The sequence below is a fragment of the Diorhabda sublineata genome, chromosome 11 (genome assembly GCF_026230105.1).
Source record: "Diorhabda sublineata isolate icDioSubl1.1 chromosome 11, icDioSubl1.1, whole genome shotgun sequence".
NCBI lineage: Eukaryota > Metazoa > Arthropoda > Insecta > Coleoptera > Chrysomelidae > Diorhabda > Diorhabda sublineata.
Genome location: NC_079484.1, coordinates 11,417,313 through 11,438,123, shown reverse-complemented (window position 1 = coordinate 11,438,123; position 20,811 = coordinate 11,417,313). Strand labels below are relative to the sequence as shown.

At 35.3% G+C, this 20,811-nt stretch overlaps 1 protein-coding gene across 1 annotated transcript in view; it reads right to left on the bottom strand.

The window, feature by feature from the left end:
* The window catches only part of LOC130450486 (eukaryotic translation initiation factor 5-like), a 33,642-nt gene that overhangs the window by 715 nt on the left and 12,116 nt on the right, over positions 1-20,811 (bottom strand). Inside the window, exons 3-6 of the mRNA XM_056788887.1 lie at positions 6,865-7,096; positions 5,931-6,135; positions 2,869-3,166; positions 4-291 (exon numbers count right to left, since the gene is read on the bottom strand). Coding sequence (XP_056644865.1) covers positions 4-291; positions 2,869-3,166; positions 5,931-6,135; positions 6,865-6,943 — 870 coding nt within the window. The 5' untranslated portion in view covers positions 6,944-7,096. The remainder of the gene's footprint in view (positions 1-3; positions 292-2,868; positions 3,167-5,930; positions 6,136-6,864; positions 7,097-20,811) is intronic.

The window sequence follows — 20,811 nt, the reverse complement described above, 5'->3', positions numbered from 1 at the left end:
TACCTGGTCAAATAGTAGTTCGGCTAAAATAAGAGGAGCTTTGGTTTTAATCTCCAGACGCTCTGCTTCATTCAGAATTTCTTTTTGGGTTTGAGCGTTTTCTAGAAGACGAGAGTCTCGTTTTGCTTTCACCATATTGTAGAAAATGTCCATTCTTTCCTTCTCAGATTTGTCAAGATCGTCGGTAATAGTCATGTTTTTAACACCATCACTGAGATCTTGCATTCTAGCTTTTATAGCTTCCTCAGTAACATCTATTGCCCATTCCGTTTGATCATCCTCGCTGCCCTCCTAGAAGTTATTTTTATTCTAACAAAGAAACGAACCTCTTATATACCCGGTAGGTATGATATACAGTGTGTTGCAAAAAGTTTTATACAAATTGAGAAAAACTATTTTACATTTACATTCTTGATAAAGTGCTCATGATTTGTAGATCCATAATCACGTCCAAATTTTTAAAACATGGAAACCAGGAAAACAAAAATGACGCTTTGATTAGAATATAAAATTTACTTAATAGTAGATAATTATGAATACAATTAAGGGACTTTTATTATAAAAAATCTTCTTTCGTCCAGGGGAGGTTAAAGATCCTCGGTATCTGATTCCAATTTTTCTTTATTCCATTATTTATTTGTGCTCCTTGAACCAAAAATACGTTGGTTTTGATGTTGGTGCCGTTTCAATTTATTTATTGTGATATGGTGCATTATCTATTATTACAACACTTTTTAGAAGAGGATTGGGTATTAATTTGTTTTTGAACCACTTAAATAATTTTCCAAAGACATATTGCCATGATAGTGGCCGGTTTTAGTACCAGATTGGAAAATTAAGGCAACTCCTTGTAGAAGATCACAAGATAAGCAAATGATTCTCTTTTGATGTGGGTTGCTTAATGCCTTAATTCAAAACATCACTCCAACTTTTGCTGGTGGCATGTATCGAGTGAATGATGTAGTCTATACGTAGCTACTGTATTTCCATAAAAGTCTTCAATTTGTTTTTATGTTTTTCTCTAGCGGATTCCAATGTATATTGTAATTAAATTATAATTTTTAGCTGCGCTACTTCTCCATCGCTTTTATGCATATTATGAATAATACGCCTTAACACCCCTTTGTCAGCGTCGTCAATAGTTTGCTTCTTTTTTTCTTTTATATGAGGGTTGTTATTTAAGTTTTGAGATATGGCAACACTGGTGTGATTATGTCAAATCTGACATTGCAATCATAAAGTTTGATATTTTTAATGGTGAACGTACTCAGAACGTGTTATCATACGAGTGCTATTTGAGTTGTTTACAGTGTACTAATAAACGCGTTTCAACTTTTGGTGATGAAGTTGTTTCGCTGGTTTTCCACACTTCGCAACAGGATGAATTTCATGAAGGTTGTCCAAAATCGGCTGTTGTGCCAGAAATCATCAGTGCAGTGCTAAATTGATTTAACAAGGTCGTCATGTGACATACCGTGAGATTAATGCATACTTGGGCATTAGACAAACGTAAAATGGTTAATTCTGTATGGTATACTGCCATTTGAGAAGTGTTCGAATAAACCAGGGAAACTAATCGCAGAAGACGAATCATTCTCCACAATGACATTGCGAGCTCTCACACATCAATTCAAACGAAAACTTCGAATTGATGGGTCATCCGCCTTGTTCTCAGTCAGTCCTTGTTTGGCATCCAATGATTTCTTCTTATTTCCGCAGATCAAAAACAAATTGCAATCAAGGTTTTTCTGTATCAGAAGAAGTGATTGATGGAATAGGAATGGGGAAAATGCTTCGACAATTGTCTATCTCAAAACTTAAGAAGTAACCCTGGTAATATGTACATGCAGGCAAGTATTTCTGCTTTAAGACGAACGGATAGAATTCAAGCGATGAGTATTTGGTACCAGGCCCAAATATTCCTCCAGCAGTAGTTTTTGAACTGTAAGTACACCATTTAAAATTATTTCATTTGGGTGGTTTATTCCATTTCACTTTCTTTCTTCTTGCTTAATTCTATCCAATCATTCCGTCACTAGAAATGTTTGATGATACTGTTGTGAGTTGTACGTAGTTAGAGAGGACTAAGCTCTCTGTTAATTGATAATTCCATCGCCTGTACCTTCCCTATATATTCTAAGAATGGCCTCATGGATCTGTTGCGACAAATTCTAACTCCAGTGATGCATACAAAGTTAATACTGGAATTTTTTTTTTGTAAATTCTTCTGTCTGTTCACACAAAAGGAGTTACATTATCTAAGAATCAAATACTAGACCTGTATCATATGAAAGACGGTAAGTTTAAATATCAAATGAAATATTCCGGAGAATAGATCAGACTGCTGAAAATAAATAAAGATATCGAAGAAGGAATAGGCGTTAGACCTATTATTGAAGAAAGAAGAAGACATTCCGTAGAAATATTAAAGTTCACTTATGTGGCTTCAGTGAATCACAGTCATTATGAGGAGATTATTGCTTAAACATTAAATGATAAATGTGAAATATAGTCATAATTCAAATCTTCAAAAGTACTGACAATGATTCAAATGCCTATAAGCTATATCTGATTACCAAAAAAGTTTTGCAGAAAAATGTTAATATTAACATTTATTTATTATAATCTCAAATGATTACTTAAAAATATAATGATGTATAAAAAATTTATGTAATGTTGAACCAAGACTTGTGAAAATAAGTCAACAATTTATTGTTGAGTACATGATTGAATCGTACCAATTTTTCCATTACAAATTAGCACAAGTGACTAGGTATAGGCATTATTAACCGATAATCAAGTATTAAAAAAATTTGAATATGAGATCACTTCACCTCGAATTCAAATACAGAATTTGTAAGCACTTACATTATTTTCCATAGCAGATGATTCAAGTGTCATATCTCCTTGATTTTCTTGATTGCCATTTCCATTGGATTCCCCATTACGTTTGCTCCGTTTAGAACGTTTTCCATCATTCGTAGATGAGCTTTGAATTGCACGTTCAGAATTCGGTGGATTCTTTAATATAAATGTCATCAATTTATGACTCGATTTCAATACACCATGGTAACCGCAAGCCTTGCAGCTCTGGGATATTGTATTTCTTTTTAAAGACACCAACAAATCAGTTTCGGGATTGTCGCACTCCGGACACAAAACGAATCTAAGATAATAAATTAAAGTAAACAAAATATATTATAGGAAGATATTTAAAGCAAATTTATTGCAAATGAATTTATGCAAAATAATTATTCAAAATATCTGTTAAAGATGCAAGTAATGCCAGAGAGAGAGAGAGAGAAATACTTTATTGTCAAAAAAATAAACAAAAATAACTAAATAAGGATACAAACAAAATAAAATTCCAATATACAGAATAAAAACACAATGAGTAACAAAATTATAGGTAATAGTAATAGGTAATAATTAGTATATAAGTCCATAGCAAAAATTAAACCAATATGCAGCATGTCCGGAATAAAATATTATTATTAGAATAGAAGTCGTTCACAAAGTAGAAGGAACTTTCCTATAAATATGCCCTTAAATTATTGAGGAATGCTGGAAAATATTATATCGCAAGTGATTGTGCATTTTTTGCAGTGTAAAATATTGAGCCCTTAATTAATTCTGAGCGTGGAGTAGGTACGTGAAGGTCGTGCTCCGCGTTACTAAGGAGAACGTGCCGGGCAACGATCTTTCTAGAATTGGAGCAGCGTGCTTACCAATTGGGCACACGGATTCAAAGATGAATATGGAAGGAAGAGTCATGAAATACCATAAAAAATTCATAACAGTATGATGAAATATTAGTCAATCGTTGTGTCTCATAGTGAATCAGATTTTAAAGACATCTTTTACCCTCCTAGACATTTATAATTAGCCCTACAGAAAATCTACCAAATAAATCAAATGGTAAATATGTTGTGGTATACAAACGTATTATAGATTAGCAAAATCGTGCTACTTTTAAAAGTATTAACTGTCAGCAAAGTTCATGATCAAATTGGAGCAGTTACACAAAAAAAAAATCGTTGTATGAAATAAGTGATTTTTTAGACGACGCCATCTGAAAGTTGTTCGTTCTGTATTCATTTACATACCGAAAGTTGCGTTTTGAGTGTTCCATGAAGTGGAATGTTGTGTATGCCAAGGACTGAAATACTACTTTGTTGGACTCGTCTGTTGCTCGCCTCGCAATTTGCAGACTCGTCCAACAAGTAGCACTTTCTGACCTTGGCATACAAATAACTATTATTTTGTTCATGAAATGAGTAGAACAAAATAAGACATCACTTTTAACACTCATATCAACAAAGTGGTATATTATTCTAAGATAAAAAATACAATGAATATTTTCTTTACAAATAAATATTTACATTATTGACACAAAATGCCGCAAACGAGGCCAAAAATGGAATAAATTCAGATAATTTATTGGGTTTTGGTATATAGTCGCTATTTATCAATCCGTCAACAGTTTTTTAAAAAATATTTCATTTTCTAATGAAATTTAATATAACGGAGTTTTAGAGGTCACTGATTACGAATCCATCAACAGTTTTTTTTAAAACAAAATGGCAGCGCGTAGTGTTGAAAACTCATTATTTTGTAATGAAATTCGATATACGGGATTTTGAGGTCGCTTATTTCGAACCCTCCAACCGTTTTTCAAAAAACAAATAGCGACATCAAAATGGCAGCCAACAATATTGAAAAATCCTTATATCTATAACTGAAATTTTGTATGCGAGGGTTTTCAAGGTAGCTGCTTACAAATCCGTCAACAGTTTTACAAAAAACAAAATAGCGGCTAGGAGTGTTATGTATATGTTATTAAAATGATTATTTTCCAATGACATTCGATATACAGAAATTTAAGAGGTCGCTGATTACGGTCAACATTTTTTCAAAAAAAAAATGGCAACCTCAAAATGGTGGCCAACAATGTTAAAAAGTCGCTTATTATGAATTCGTCGTCAGTATGCAAAAAATTGGCGGAATGTCGATAATTTCACATTTTGTGAAGTTACTCCTTTATGTCGTATGCAATGTTGGAATATTATAAGCAGTCAAATAGGAAAATACATAATTATTTTAAATAAACCTAAATCTTAATTTGAATCGCTGCAATATTGTTTCCCACGTTTATCATTCCAGATGTAGTGCGTCAGACACTCGCAAAAGAAATGAATTACCGACCCACGTAAGAGTCCTCCCTTCTCTAACGGTCCTTTCATACTCTATACATTCCATACATTTCCTGGGAAACTATAACCAGAGAAGATCTGTTCAATGTATCAACCTAAGTAACGACAATCTTCCAATACTACGAGTTTTATAGGAGTACAGTCACCTCGATAAACACCTGAAGACGCTGGATCTAGCAGATAATGCGGCGTGCAGATTTTGGTTGCACAGAGGACGAAACCTCTATCCACATTCTCTGTGAGTGTGAGAGACTACGGACCTCCAGAGCACTACACTTGGAACCCACATCCTAGACTTCCTAAAGGGAGGGAGATTAACAGATCAGCTGTAAACACTGGGTTCCCCAGTATCGCAGCTAGAAAGTGAGACACAATAGATTCATTGGGTCGTTGTGTATATGATATCCCAATATCATATCAAAATGCAAATTATAAATCGCTTTATAAACTAATAGATGATGGAAATAACAATGTCGAGATTTTGAAAAAATGCTGTCAGAAGAGTTAAAATTGAGTTCTTTTGAATGTAACCTAATTATCACATGTCTTCTCAGTTTTGTGAGATAATTTTAAGGTATCCAAAAGGCTTTAGGTCGTTATTTAAAAGTATATTTGTTGTACTGTTTATAGAAAATATATAAATTTTCTGTATACTCATGTTTAATTTTGATGGCGTCTAGGTAATAATAAATTTTATAGACTATATCTAATACTTACTTGCGTATAAACCCATCAAGAAGATCTTGGAGTTTGGAAGCGTCATGAGAACCATTTATGATGAAGCGTTCGTTTTTGAAATCGAATTGAGTTTGAGCGCCCAATTCGCAGCCGAAGTATTTAGTTGGATACGTTGGAGGCCTTCCTAAAGCTTTAGCAATCTCAGGCATATTAACTATGACGGTTTTGATACCATTCCCTTTGCCTAATACAAAATAATACAGAGCATTATATTTATCGATTTTGTGACTTTAAATAGAATAAGTTATGAATAAATATAGAATTTTTTTAAAATGATACAGTACTTGCAGGTCTTTTAAAGTCTCCTATGGATGACTGCAATAGTGATAATTATAGCCCGCCACAAAATACTGTTTGAGTATGCTTTTTAAATAGTCTATCCTGTAATCAACAGCTTCGGTACTCAAATGGTTTGGTTGAGTTGTTTAGCCAACCCATTAATATGATCTGCCAGACCTATATGAAAGCATTTGGAGCCATTGGTGATATTCATATTTAATAGACTATTTAAAACTTCACACTAACGATTACACTCTGACGCGTTTCGATAATCCTGATATCGTCTTCAGAGATTGTTTACTTCCAAAAACGATAACTTAGTTATCAAAATGCACGTCAGGCAGTGTAATTGTATATGTAATAATGGTAACTTGTTGAAGAGTTTGTAGAAGTATTTGGAAAGAACTATATTTTAGCAATCATTGTTATTTACTTCGTCGTCTGAATCATAGCACATTCTACAAGTAGGAAAGGTAAAAGTATGTACTTAGTTTTTGGGGTATATTTCGGTTTCGAAACAGAAAAGGAAAGTTCTTTTTTCATTAGGATACAGTTAATCGAAAGTGGTTAATGTATACATTTGTAATTAGCAATAATTTAGATTATGGTATGGCCGATAAGAAAATTAGCTTACCTTCAACTTTGGCCACGATTCGTGGCATTTTATAGCGATAGAAGACATCGCTGACGTTTCTATTAATATTGACACTCATAATGGAAATATTTTAGTAGCAATACGATGATGTTAATTATTTATTTGGACAATTTTAGGTATTGATCCAAAGTTGCATGAAATCTCAATAGCCAGTCACGTTTCTCTAAATGGTTGAAGTTTTCGATGCCTATTGGATGAAAATTTTGTAGAGCTACAATGAAAAACAAAATAAATACAGTCATGTTGAGTCTGAAAATCTATTGGTTTATTTTGATTTTTAAGGATTTACTACAAGAAAATATATAGCCAGTCAAATCCGGTGATCATGGTGGAGATCTCCTCTACTCCTTGGATATAATGTATCTAATTACGTACAGCGCAGAGTTAATAATGTTGATACTACTGGCTCCAGAAGGTACCATGGAATTAATTAGATGTGAAATATGGCTATTACTGTTGGCATAATATCATAACATATCCAAATATCTGTAATTTAAATAACCTTCTACAAAGAAGGGTCCGATTAGTTGGTTATTAATAATCACTTCCCAAACATTCATTTTCTATAGCCACTTTAGCTTCATAAAAAAAGAGTCGAATTTCTGAGCGATACTATTGTCTAGAACTAGGGTTTTCCTCAACTCGTAAAAACACATTTAATTTCGTATGTATAATTCTGTAGCAGTTTACGGCTTGTCAGATTTAGGTAACATTTCTAGTGTCTAAATGTTATGACATGTTCAAATATCTGTCATCATTAAAATTATCTTCTATAAAGGTTTGATTATATGCTTATTATTGTTAATATATTTGTCTAGAGCCAACTGGATCGAAAATTTTTCAGTATTTTTCTCAACTTAGAACAAAAAATTTAGTTTCTTACATATAATCTACTCAAAAATTTATTTTCTATAGCTTGATGTGCTTCATCAAAAATCGAGCCGGATTTCTGAGCGATATTGTTTTCTAAAGCCAACTGATTTGATACTATTTTAGTATTCTCTTCAACTCATAGTGACTCATTTAGTTTCTTACATATAATCTTCTGCAGCAGTTTTTGGCTTGCCACATTTAGAACAAATTCTATTTCTAATGTCTCATGACATGCCAAGTATCTGTCTCCATTTCAATTATCTTCTATACAGAGTAGTACATTCATGGTTTATTTGGAAATATAGGCTTTGTGACAGTAAGTATATAATACATAATTGACATTAGTTATTTCAGATTTTTTTGCTATTTCTTCAAATGCGTCAAAGATTTTGACGCTTTGTTCTTCATTCCCATTGATTATAAAAAGTCAATGGCTGTGTAACCATAAGCATAGATTTATAACAAAATTAATCTACAGAATTCATAAACCAATTTAATATTACACTATATGAAATGTGCACAGTCTGATTTTTCTGTTCGCGTATTTGATAATGTGATATATTGAGATGAAAAAATAAGATAAAAATCCATATCTTTAATGGAAAATAGCCAGGCGGTTTTCAATTGAAGTATAGTTAAATATTGTGAATTCCTTATTTTATTTTTAATTCGGAAACTCACAAATTTAGATAGTTAATGTTTAGGACTATATTTATGTAAAATTGACAGAACTTTTTCCTATAAACTTTTGAGCTATAAGAAGAACCATTTTCACTTGTTTCACAAGATGTTAAATTTGGGAAAAAACGATATTTTCCAACATTTTTTATGTAAAAAGCAAGCACAACAGTGTAAACCCTTTACACTCGAGGAATTCGAGTGTGCCTACCGTGGAAATGCCTGTGGATATTGATCTCAAACTTCTGTAGGTTATAGTGTTCTGGAAAGACGTACCTTGGTAGCTGATTCCATAGGCTTGCACTGCTCTAAAGAAAGGAGTGCCGATAAATTTGACGTATGGAAGACTGCATGTGATTTGGTGTTCCTGAGCCATGTTTGCCTGTCGATTAGGTCTTGCAAAAACTGCTATAGGTAGGATTATGTTGAACGTCGAAAGTTCGGAGTTAGGCCGGCGACCTAAGCTCTAAGCTAGTCAACTCTGAATTGCCTATAAGTGGAATTGCTCTTTTCTGTATTGTGTCAAGCATCATCAGGGTATGCATGGGAGCCGAGCTTTAAATGTGCGAGCAACATTCCAAAGATGAATAAATCTGGGCCTTGTAGAGGATTAGAAGCGGAGTATATTGATTTTTGGTATTAGAGACAGCTCCAAGTTTTTATGAAGTTGCCTTGGTTAAATCTGCCACGTGACTATACCAGGACATATTGCTTCCAACAAGCGATTTTACGGTGATGGTGATATTTTATGTCAGACAGAACCAAATCCGGAGCTGCAATGCCAGCCCACTTTATAAAAACATAAGCTTGGGTCTTTGCTGTATTAAACTCGATCAGATTGTTTCCACCCCACTCCAGAATGTTGGTGATCAGTTGCTGCCTTCGGATTTGCATGTTTATTGGGGAGGTGGATTTAAACTTCAAACCTTTCTGAGGTGTGTCCATCGATAGCAACCTCTAAGGATTCGTTTTTGAGAAAGCTACTAAGCCAGTCGCTAAGTGAGGACCACAAACCATACGATTACAATTTATTTAGAAGGATGACATACCAAATCCTGTCAGAAGCCTTCGATATGTCCAGTGTGATTGCTCTGAATTCCACATATTGCTCTACAGCTTTAGTCCATACGCTCGTGACATAGACCAAGAGATCCCCAGATTGATGATCTATGTTTACGGAACCCATATTTATGGTCGCTGATGATGTTAGCAAACTCAAGTTATCTCAAGTTTTGCTGGTTAAAGATTTTCTCTATGACCTTGACAATGGCTGGGGCTGAACACGGTAGTTGTTGGTAATCATATTTTTCTTATTTTGGTATGGGTTGAACCCGAGGAATATTACAATCTTCAGGGGAAAAGTTTCTTCTATATGACAAAGAAAATAGTTTGCATAGCGGACTTTAGTTCAGCAACGCCTCTCTTCAATATGATTAGTAGTTTTCCATAGGGGCCCGTATTGATATTAAAGCCTTTGAGAAGTTTTGCCACACTAAGTATCGAAATTCTATTTTTGGCATTGATGTAACAAATATAGGAAGGCTAGGTGGCAGTTTTCCCGGCCTTCTCTTTTGCAATCACTGCGATTGACCCAATTTTTCCAGACAGCGGTGGCATTTTTGACTTATAAAGCCTTATAGGACCGCTTTTGTTACAGACTTTGATCCATTTGGGCAATTGAGGACTTTGTTTTTCTTTATATCGTTCCTTGTAAGCATCTATGTTTTGTTTGCAGGTATTTCTCGACACAACAAAGTTAATACGATTTTCATGTACTTTTGCTATATTTTCAACTAATTCATTTTCAAATTGAAATGAAATAATTTTCTTCAATCATTTTTGATATTATTTATAATAATAAATTTGCTAACACATTATAAACGTATGAAATATATCTGAAATATTTTTTCATGTAATAGAAATCATAATGTATTAGTTCTAACAAACGAGAAAAATCAAAAAATATTACAGACACATAGAACGTGTAATTTTGGTAATGTTGGTGGTAAATGTGGTTTACTATCTTATTAATACGTGGAATAGGTTAATATTTAGCAAAAAAAATGAGTGTTACATTGGATGTTTTGTTTCGATATATCGGATATTAATGCTATTGAAATATAAAAGCGCCAACAACGATAGATTTTCCCAACGCGCTTCGTGAATCAATAGTAGCAGTACGAACAAAATTTTCCTCAAATTCTAATTTATTCATACCACCAGCAAAAGTTCCTGCGTCCAGAAGGCTAACACGAACACAAGCATTAGAATTTACAAATGTCAAGTTTTAATACAACTTTCAATAATATATACGCTGATGTAGAACAATGTATAGTGGATGGAGTGATAAAGAGGTTGAAACAACTGAAACGTAATCAAGTAAAGTTCTGCTTATGTACCACCTACAAAAATTGTTAGACGTAAACAAATTCAAAATGTAATACATTCAAGGATGACAAAAACCTTAGATACATTCCAAATACCTAACAATGCAGTTTCTATTATTATTGGTGAGGTTGCATACATTTTAGGTCATGATGTTAAACCGTTGTCTAGAATTCATTAGACTGCAACGTGTAAAACATAGAATTACAATTTACAATAGTATTAAAGAACACTTCTAAAAATGCTCTTTTTTACTATACACTAGGATGCTAAAATATTTGATGATTGTGATCTATTAGATTGGAATGTACAAATGAAACTTATGGCAAAGTGTCTTAATACAACAGCAAGCAATACTAGCATTTCGGTTGGAGTATGTGCTGAATTAGAGAAGCAAATACTTTTCGTTTTATTGCTTAATAGATTTCATGAACCATATATACCAGGTCATATAAATTTTGAATTTGGTATAAAAGATTTCGTAATACCTAAACTTGGAGCTTTACTAGATTTATGGGAAAGAATATCTATGTAATAATAGTTTTATTAGCTGCAAAAGCATCTTCCTTCGATATGAAAAGAAAATGATTGACAAGTTAATCGCAAATGGTCATCCAGATAAATCACCAAGAATCAATTTATCTGTCGATAGAATCATGTCATCTGAATTATGTGATTTCGTTGCAAATAATATATTTTTTTTCGATAGAATATACAATGAAGACATTTTTTACAGACATATACAGCAGCATGGTATAAAAATAAACATTATATTGCTGTAAAAAAGAAATGGTTGAAAAGTTAGTTGTAAATAATTTCACTGAATGTGGGATTTAAGGAAAAACAATTGTTATGTATATATCAAGGCAATAAAGTCATACTTTTTGTCGCGAGTATGGAGATTAGTTGCCTCGGCAGCTAACCAGTCGAATAAAAAAGGGACTTTTAGTGCCGCATTCCATACTATATTTTTTTTGCAATAGCCCAAATTCAAAAATACTTGCGAAAATATTTGGAATTGAGGTGATCAGAATAGGTTATAAGTGTCGCGTTTAGTTTCGCTGAATAATTTGATTATTTTTAAAAAAATCGGCATGAAAATCTTATTTTTTCTATTTAATTTATATTAATGGTAACAGAATAGTTTAAATTATTCTTAATGTTAAAACGTTGTGAGTTGGTTGACGTGTAATCGAGTGTTGTTAAACATGAAGTAGATGACAGTTCAGTTACTTTAGTGGCTAGGCACTAAAAAGCGATTTTACTGCCGATTTCTATCGACAAACCGGCATTAATATTTTATTTTACTGCCGATTTCAAAAAAAATATTATTCACGCTCTGGAAAAGCATTTAAGAGATTAAGTGATCGATCGATTTAATAGAAATTATACTAGATACTCAAACAAGTCCACAATTTATTAGTTCACTTAGTATTTATGGATTAGGGTGATAATGTCTCTTTAAAATGATTTACAATCTCAAAGGATGTTCCAGAATGCTGTGTGTATGAATTTGCTATGATTTATTGGTCAAAAACTGATATTTGACAATGACATGACATGTCAATAAGTTTATTATAGTTGATTTAATTTAGCGGTTTAGTACATTTTTTGGTGTCTCGAGGAATTTGACTAGTGATGAAATTATTGATATTATCTGGATATTGGAAGAATGCAATAAAAATGCCTTACTATCAGCAAGAGTATACGATTAAATTCATATTTAATCCAGTCAAAATAGACAAAAATAAGTCATATAAAATAAGTTCCCTTCGATCCTACTTCTGCAAAAAATTTTATTCAAGGTCAAAAGTACAAAATTAAGGTTTTTCCATTTTTCTTGAAAACAGTAAGCATTATCGTGAAAGTATGTCAGACAAAAGTTGTAGATCATACAATTTTCTACAAAAATGGTCTAGTCACTTTTTCTTTTACGACTCACCATTCGTGAGATATCGCGGTTTTAATCATTAGAAAATTCATATTTTACATAATATGCATTAAAAGCAGCCTGTATACGTCACCGGACGTTAAATATAAATGAAAACAAGAAACTATTGGTTTGTGTTACTTACACAATAAAACTTATACAGTGCTTTTCAGATAAAAGTATCCACCTTTAATAACTTTTGTAATACTGGTATTTAGAAAAAATCCAAAAACACATCAATTTATGTTGGAAGGGGCAAGCATTATGGCTTATTTAAACTTACTGGAAAAGCCACCCCCTCACCCCTAGCAGCATCCCCTTTATTTTTTTAAATTACTTTTCATATTTTTTATGTAAAATTTGGATACTCCTCTTTGAGCTGATTTCAAAAATGTATAATACTTGTAGGTTAAAGTGGTTAGTTTATGAGATAAACAATTTTTCTTTTAAGAGCACAAATTTTACTTATTATTTACTTTCACCTTATTTGCCTGTACTAAAATGGATTGTACAACAGTTCAAACTCTTTAATCTTTTTAACTGTGCTATTTATTCTACTTAAAAAATCCAAACAAAAAAAACTCTACTTTTTATTAAAGTTTGACATTGTCAACTAGAATTTGTAGTCACTATTGATAGTGTAATTTGATACATTATTTATTTTGTTTCTCTGAAATGGTTTACTCTTTGCAAGAAAGAATTGAAATTGTAGGTTTATACTACCAAAATAATAATTGTGCAAGAGCTGCTGTTAGAATATTTAACGAATTACATGACGGAAGACATGCAACTCATAAGTATGTAATTCAACTGATGGAGAAATTTACCACAACAGGGTCTGTTTGCAATAAAGTGCATAAGCGAGAGGGACTCGTAAATAACGAAGCAATCCAAGTGGCAATTTTAGGGCAAGTCAGCTTAGAGGCTCAACAACCCCAATCGTTGTCAACAATAAGTAGAGCGATCGGTGTTTCATCTTCTACAGTTTTCCGAGTTCTACATAAATTCAAGTACCACTCATACAAAGTTAAGTTGGTGCACGAGTTGAATGAAGATGATTTTGATCGTCGTCTAGAGTTTTGCGAATCAATGACGCAAATTATCAATAACAACCCACAATTGTTAAACAATATTTGCTTTTCTGATGAATGCTCATGGTCATTAAATGGCTTAGTAAGTAGGCATAATTGTAGATATTGGGCTGAAAGTGATCCACATATTATGCGTGAATTCCATACACAACATCCCCAAAAGTTAAACGTTTGGTGTGGTATCCTAGGTGACCACATTGTCGGACCTTTCTTCATCAACGGAAATTTAAATGGTGAATCATATCTTGAGTTACTCAGGGAAGGGGTTGACCTACGTATTACAACAATAATAGAAAATGATGATAACCTTTCCGAAGATTTACTGGTATTTCAACAAGACGGAGCTCCCCCACACTATGCTATGCCTGTCCGACAATTTTTAAACGAAACATTCCCCGCTCGTTGGATAGGTAGAAGGGGGCAGATGATGGAGTGGCCACCTAGGTCACCGGATTTAACACCCCTAGACTTCTTTTTATGGGGGTATTTAAAAACAAAAGTTTATGCTACCCAACCAGAATATCTGGATGATTTACGAGAGAGGATAGAAAATGAATGTCGACAATTAAATCCAGCCGTATTAAGCAATGTCAGAGAGGCATTTCAAAATAGATTATATGTTGTTTCATTTACAGGATTTCAAAAGTGCGTTCAAATAACAATAATAACGGAATAACAATTTCGGAGCACGTTTTTCTTTTGCCTTTCTTTTCGCTCGTGTCACTATTACATGAAACTGTCAAAAGGTGCTTAACGCCTACTAATTTTTAATAAAATCAGAATACATTAGAATACATAATTACCAACTTTGACTCTATATAAAACGAAAGTATAGTGTGAAGTTGGATAGGGTCAAGGTTGGGTTGGGTTCGGGTCAGCTGTCAATTGATCAATTCTCAACACTCCTCCTTGATCAATGTACAGCGAAGTGTCTCAAAAACTTTTCTGTTGAGTGCTTTTGTGAAAATGTCTGCAATCTGTTTGCTGCACGTGTTGCAGTGTCACAGTGTTGCCGACGTGTTGCTGAATGTGTTTTCGTGGTATCTCAATGTGTCTCTTGCCTCTGGTTGTCTTTCCTTCGTGTGCATTCTGTAACATGTGAATCGCTGACATGTTGTCGATTTTCAGAGTGATCGGCTGATCATTTGCCAGGATACCAAGTTCCAGTGCGAGTCTCTTGATCCAGCACACATCTCCAATCACAGACACTGCGGCTCGGTACTTGGCTTCTGCGGTTGAAGTCGCTACCAAACGCTGCTTCTGTGAGTACCAAACTACAAAATACTCCACTTGTCGACTTTCCTGTCTCAGGGTCTCTCCGAAGTCTGAATCGGTGTATGCTACGAGTTCTTTGCCTCCTCCGAAGTAGATTCCTGCTGTCGCTGTCCCTCTCAAGTACTGGAATACACGTTTCACCATCGCCTGATGGCTTTTCATGGGATTGTTGCAGAATCGACTGAGGTAGTTCACGGCGAAACTGATGTCTGGTCGAGATATTGTAGCGAGGTACAACAAACTCCCTATCGCCTCGCGATAGTTGTTCTTCGCCGGTAGTGCCTCGTCGTTCTTGAAATCTGTTTTCTTGGTGATCATTCCTTGCTCAATTGGTGTGGATGCTGGGTTGCACTGTTCGAGTTTCATCCTCCTCAAGATCTTCTCCGTGTACCGAGGCTGATTCCATCTTTGTCGACCTTGATTTCCATGCCCAAGTACGTCAACTTGTCCTGAACTTTCTCACTGTAAGTGATCTGAAACTCCTTGCTTATTTCCTTCAAAAGTCTGTATATTCTCTTTTCATCTTTCCCAATTATCAGTCCATCATCCACGAAGAGTGAGAGCATAATGCTCTTGTCCTTGGTGTAGTAAATACACGGGTCGTCATCTGCGTTGATCAGGCCAACTTTCTTTACAAAGTGTGTAGTGACTCTCTCGTTCCACATCTTTGGGGCTTGCTTGAGTCCGTAAAGACTCTTATCCAACCTGCAAACTTTACCTCATCCATCGTCGAATCCTTCAGGCTGATTCATGTAGATGACTTGTTCCAGATTTCCATACAAGAATGCCGTTTTCACATCGAACGATACCAACTTCATTTTCTTTGACGCTGCGTGACTTAGTAGTAGTCGAATCGATGCATGGCGGGCTACTGGGCTGAATGTTTCATTGTAGTCCACTCTTTCCTTCTGTTCAAATCCTCTGGCTACGAGTCTGGCCTTGTATCTTCCATCTGCTTTCTCTCGAAGTACCCACCGACATGTGATAGGTTTCACTCCTTCAGGGCAGTCCACCAGTTCCCAAGTTTTCATTTCCATTAGTGAGTCGTACTCCTCCTGCATTGCTTTTCTCCACTTTTCATCTTTAAGTGCCTGACTCACCGGAATGTCTTCAGCTTCACCAATCATGGCTACTTTTGCGCTCATTCCTCCATGTCTGTTATTAAGTACATAGTCTTTCAGTCTCGGTGGTGGTTGCAAAGTTCGACGATCTCGCAAACTTCTCCTTCCTGGCTCTTCTTCTGGCGGTTGTGTCCCACTTTCGTACTCACTTTCCTCTTCAGCACTTTCTCCAGTCGTCCAGTTGTCTTCTTCTTCGTCTGACTCACTGCTGCTTTCTTCTTTCTTCTCAAGTGTACCCTCTGTTGCCGATGTCTCAACTTCTTGCCTCTGTCGTATCCTCTCCTCTTCGAAGATTACATTGTCTGAAGTAATGACCTCTCTTTTCTCTTTCATGTAAATCCTGTAACAGGGCGAATCAATGTCATAGCCAACCAGAATTCCCTTTTCTGATTTTCTATTTATTTTGCCTCTCTTTTGTGCTTGGGTCAGCACATAACATTCACAGCCAAAAGGTAGTTTCTCAATCTTCATTTTCCTTCCAAACCACAATTCTGCTGGACTCTTTCCTGGTACGTTGTTGGTTCCTGTCTGGTTGATCGTGAAGATCACGTGGTTCATTGCCTCTGCCCATAGTTTCTCGTTCAATCCATCTTCATGTATCGCTGCCCTGGCTGCTTCGACAATAGTTCTCATTTCTCTTTCAACCCTTCCATTTTGCTCTGGCGTGTGTACATTCGTAAAGGTGTGAAAGATTCCCAACTTGTCCATGAGTTCTTTCGTTTTTGCATTCTTCAGTTCCGTGCCGTTGTCCGATCTCAGGCTCTTCACTCTCCTTCCTAGTTGATTTTCTACAAGTCTCAGGTAGCTGGCAATCTTCTCAGGGGCCTCACTTTTCGTCCTCATGAAATAACAGCTTCGGTAGTGAGTGAAGTCGTCCTTCAACATTAGCCAATACTTTGCTCCTCCCAGGGATGGGATGTTCATCTCTCCAATGTCGATATGAACAAGATCTAACGGCTGCTGGGCTGTCTTGGGATTGTTCGGATGTGCGGATCGATGTTGCTTGCCATATGCGCACCCTGTGCACACATAATTATTCCAGTCATCAACATACTTGATCCCTTTCCTTTTCAGTATGTCCCTCACATACTTCACGTTTTGATGGGCGAGTCTTTCATACCATACTTTGATCGACTGAACCATCAAACTTGCCTCTTCTTCCTGTCCTTCTCTTCTGAGCATCATTTTGTATAAATTTCCTTTGCGCCTTGCTACTGCCACAACCTCGTTGCTTTTCTTACAATGGAATATCGACTCGTTTTCATCTGCCTTCTGTACATGTCCCTTGTCTAACATCTGACTGACTGAGAAAAGATTAAAGTTGAGATTTGGTACATAGATCACATCTTCAAGTACCACTGGATACCACTTTTGACCATCAAAAGCCTCCATCTCAATGTTCCCGACTGCAACGCCATCTAGCCTAGTTGAATCTCCGATCACAATTGGGATTGGCTCGTCCAGCTCGACAAGCTGTACAAACCATTCTGGATGAGACGTCATGTGTTGACTGGCTCCACTGTCTTGATACCATGAAGTTGCCCTGTCCTGCGAGATGTCGTTGTCCACTGTCGAGAGAGCTGTGGTCAAAAATGCCTTCTTGGGTTTTCCATTTGCTGACTTATTTCCTTCTTCTCAGGATGGACAATCCTTTGCGAAGTGGCCTTTCTGCTTACAATTGTTACATGAGTATTTCTTCTTGCAATACTCAATGTACTTCTGACATGCCTTTCCTCTGCACTCCTTGATCACGTGACCTGGCTTCCCACATTTGTGAACTGTGACTTGTCCTGCTTGCTCGACGACTGCCCTTGTTTTCCACGTTTTGCCATGAGAGCGTTGCTGGTACTGCCCTCTGCGTTTGTCGTCGGTTCTCTAAGCTGCTCGTCCTCAAGTCTCAGACGTTTGATGAGTGTGTCCCGTTCACGCAGTTCTGAAATGTGCCAGTTTTGGCGGTAAGACACTCAAAATCCTCGTCATGACCCAACTTTCTCTCATTGGATCATTTTCAGTTGACAATTCCTCTCCATACAGTTCTCTATTGCTGACTTGCTCTCATCATACTCAAAGGTAAAGAATTTGATTCGGGACGTTTCTAAAGTTACATCAGTCTTTGTACCATATAAACTAACTAATTTGTCTATCATGTCTTTGGAAGTTTTACAATTAGCAATTTTGTTAGCTATCTTACTGTTTACATTTAAACCTATCAGTGTTTGAGCTTCGACATCTTTCTTGGTCCAAGCTGAAACAGTTGCATCTGACGCAGCACCTGCTGGTCTGACTTTCGTGCCTGATACAATCTCAAACAGGTCTTTGTTCTTAAGTACTAGGTTTAATTTAAATCGCCAAGAAATAAAATTGACATTCCCCTGACTATCTTCACTTAACATCTCCAACTGAGATTTTACAGTATCCATTTTGCATTTAAATTCTACAATTTGACTGGCTTCTGACAATTTTTTTTAAATAAACAAAATGAATTTACAATCTTTCGTGGCGATTTTCTGACTTAAAACGACTTGCGTGTGCGTTGTTCAACGTTGACTTGCTGTGCGAGCCGGATGTGGTCGTCTGACTGCGTGCCTGACTGCGAGACTGACTGACGTTTTGAACTGCTTTCTGGACTTCGCCGTCGCTTTCCTGGCTTTATTTACAACAAAACCCTTTTACAGCTGCCCTGGGCCCATAACCTGTTGTTTCATTTACAGTGGGTTTTGGGTTTGTAGCTGCAAATAAATTGAGTCCAATCTTGATCAATGTTCGATTTATTGAACAGGATTTCAAAAGTGCGTTCAAATAACAATAATAACGGAATAACAATTTCGGAGCACGTTTTTCTTTTGCCTTTCTTTTCGCTCGTGTCACTATTTCATGAAACTGTCAAAAGGTGCTTATCGCCTACTAATTTTTAATAAAATCAGAATACATTAGAATACATAATTATCAACTTTGACTCTATATAAAACAAAAGTATAGTGTGAAGTTGGATAGGGTCAAGGTTGGGTTGGGTTCGGGTCAGCTGTCAATTGATCAATTCTCAACATTATACCATTGTATGGAAGTGAATGGTACTCATTTTGAACACTTATTGTAACTTCATAATAAATAGCACAGTTAAAAAGATTAAAGAGTTTGAACTGTTGTACAACCCATTTTAGTACAGGCAAATAAGGTGAAAGTAAATAATAAGTAAAATTTGTGCTCTTAAAAGAAAAATTATTTATCTCGTAAACTAACCACTTTAACCTACAAGTATTATACATTTTGGAAATCAGCTCAAAGAGGAGTATCCAAATTTTACATAAAAAATATGAAAAGTAATTTAAAAAAATAAAGGGGATGCTGCTAGGGGTGAGGGGGTGGCTTTTCCAGTAAGTTTAAATAAGCCATAATGCTTGCCCCTTCCAACATAAATTGACGTGTTTTTGGATTTTTTCTAAATACCAGTATTACAAAAGTTATTAAAGGTGGATACTTTTATCTGAAAAGCACTGTATACATTAAATGAAGATTTTAAAATATACGGACTATACTGTTCCTAATTCCCTTCGTCGGTAACCTTGAGTAACATCTGCTATCTACATCATCGATGGAGGGTATCTATTACATCGTGTTGTATGGGATCTAGATGAAACATTTCATACTATTTTTGAAAAATATGTTCAGTATGTACAAAGACATTTTGGTCATAACAGTACGATTATATTTGATGTCTATACTAATCATACAAAAAATATTAAAGCTGCAGAACAACGTCGTCGGACTACAAAAACATCTTTATCTGTTGATATCGTTTTTGATCGATCTATGAAAGTTCCAACAAACCAACAACAATTTCTTGCAAATACTCACTGATGTCCTTATAATTGAAACAGCAATAGAAAAATGGAAAAGTGCAAATACAATTGTTGTTATTGGGGAAGATGTTGATTTGTTGATATTACTGACTGCACGGACTCCAAATGATAAAATTATTTATTTTTTAAAACCTGGGAAAGCTCAAGTACAATCAACAATATATTCATCACAAAGTCTGACTGCATATCCGAAATGTCAAGCTCATATTTTATTTTTACATTTTACTGGTTGCGATACTACATCAGCAATTTTTAAAAGAGGTAAAACATCACTAAATTAAATTGTTTGAGAAACGTAATGATTTAGTTATTTGAAGTTTGTAAAATATGCATGGAACAATAAAACAGTACAGTTGTCTTGTCTGCCTCCAACATCTGCTTCTGCCTTTCAATACTTGTATTGTGGCTAGGCAATGAGCTGGACCCGGAGAATGGGGTTGGAAATTAACAGATAATTATTTGGAGCCAATTCAAACTTTACTCCCGCTTGTTCCAGAAAAACTACTCAATACTATTTTTTGTAAATGTAAGACGGATTGTAGTAAAAATTGTGGCTGTCAAAAAGTGGGATTATTTTGTTCGCCAGTATGCATCAATTGTCAGGGTCAGACTTGCTCCAATATTGAAACAAATACAACAGATGAAGATATTTCTGATATTAATGAAGAGATTATTGGTTCATCCCTTTTCTTAGAACAGCGAACAGAAATTCT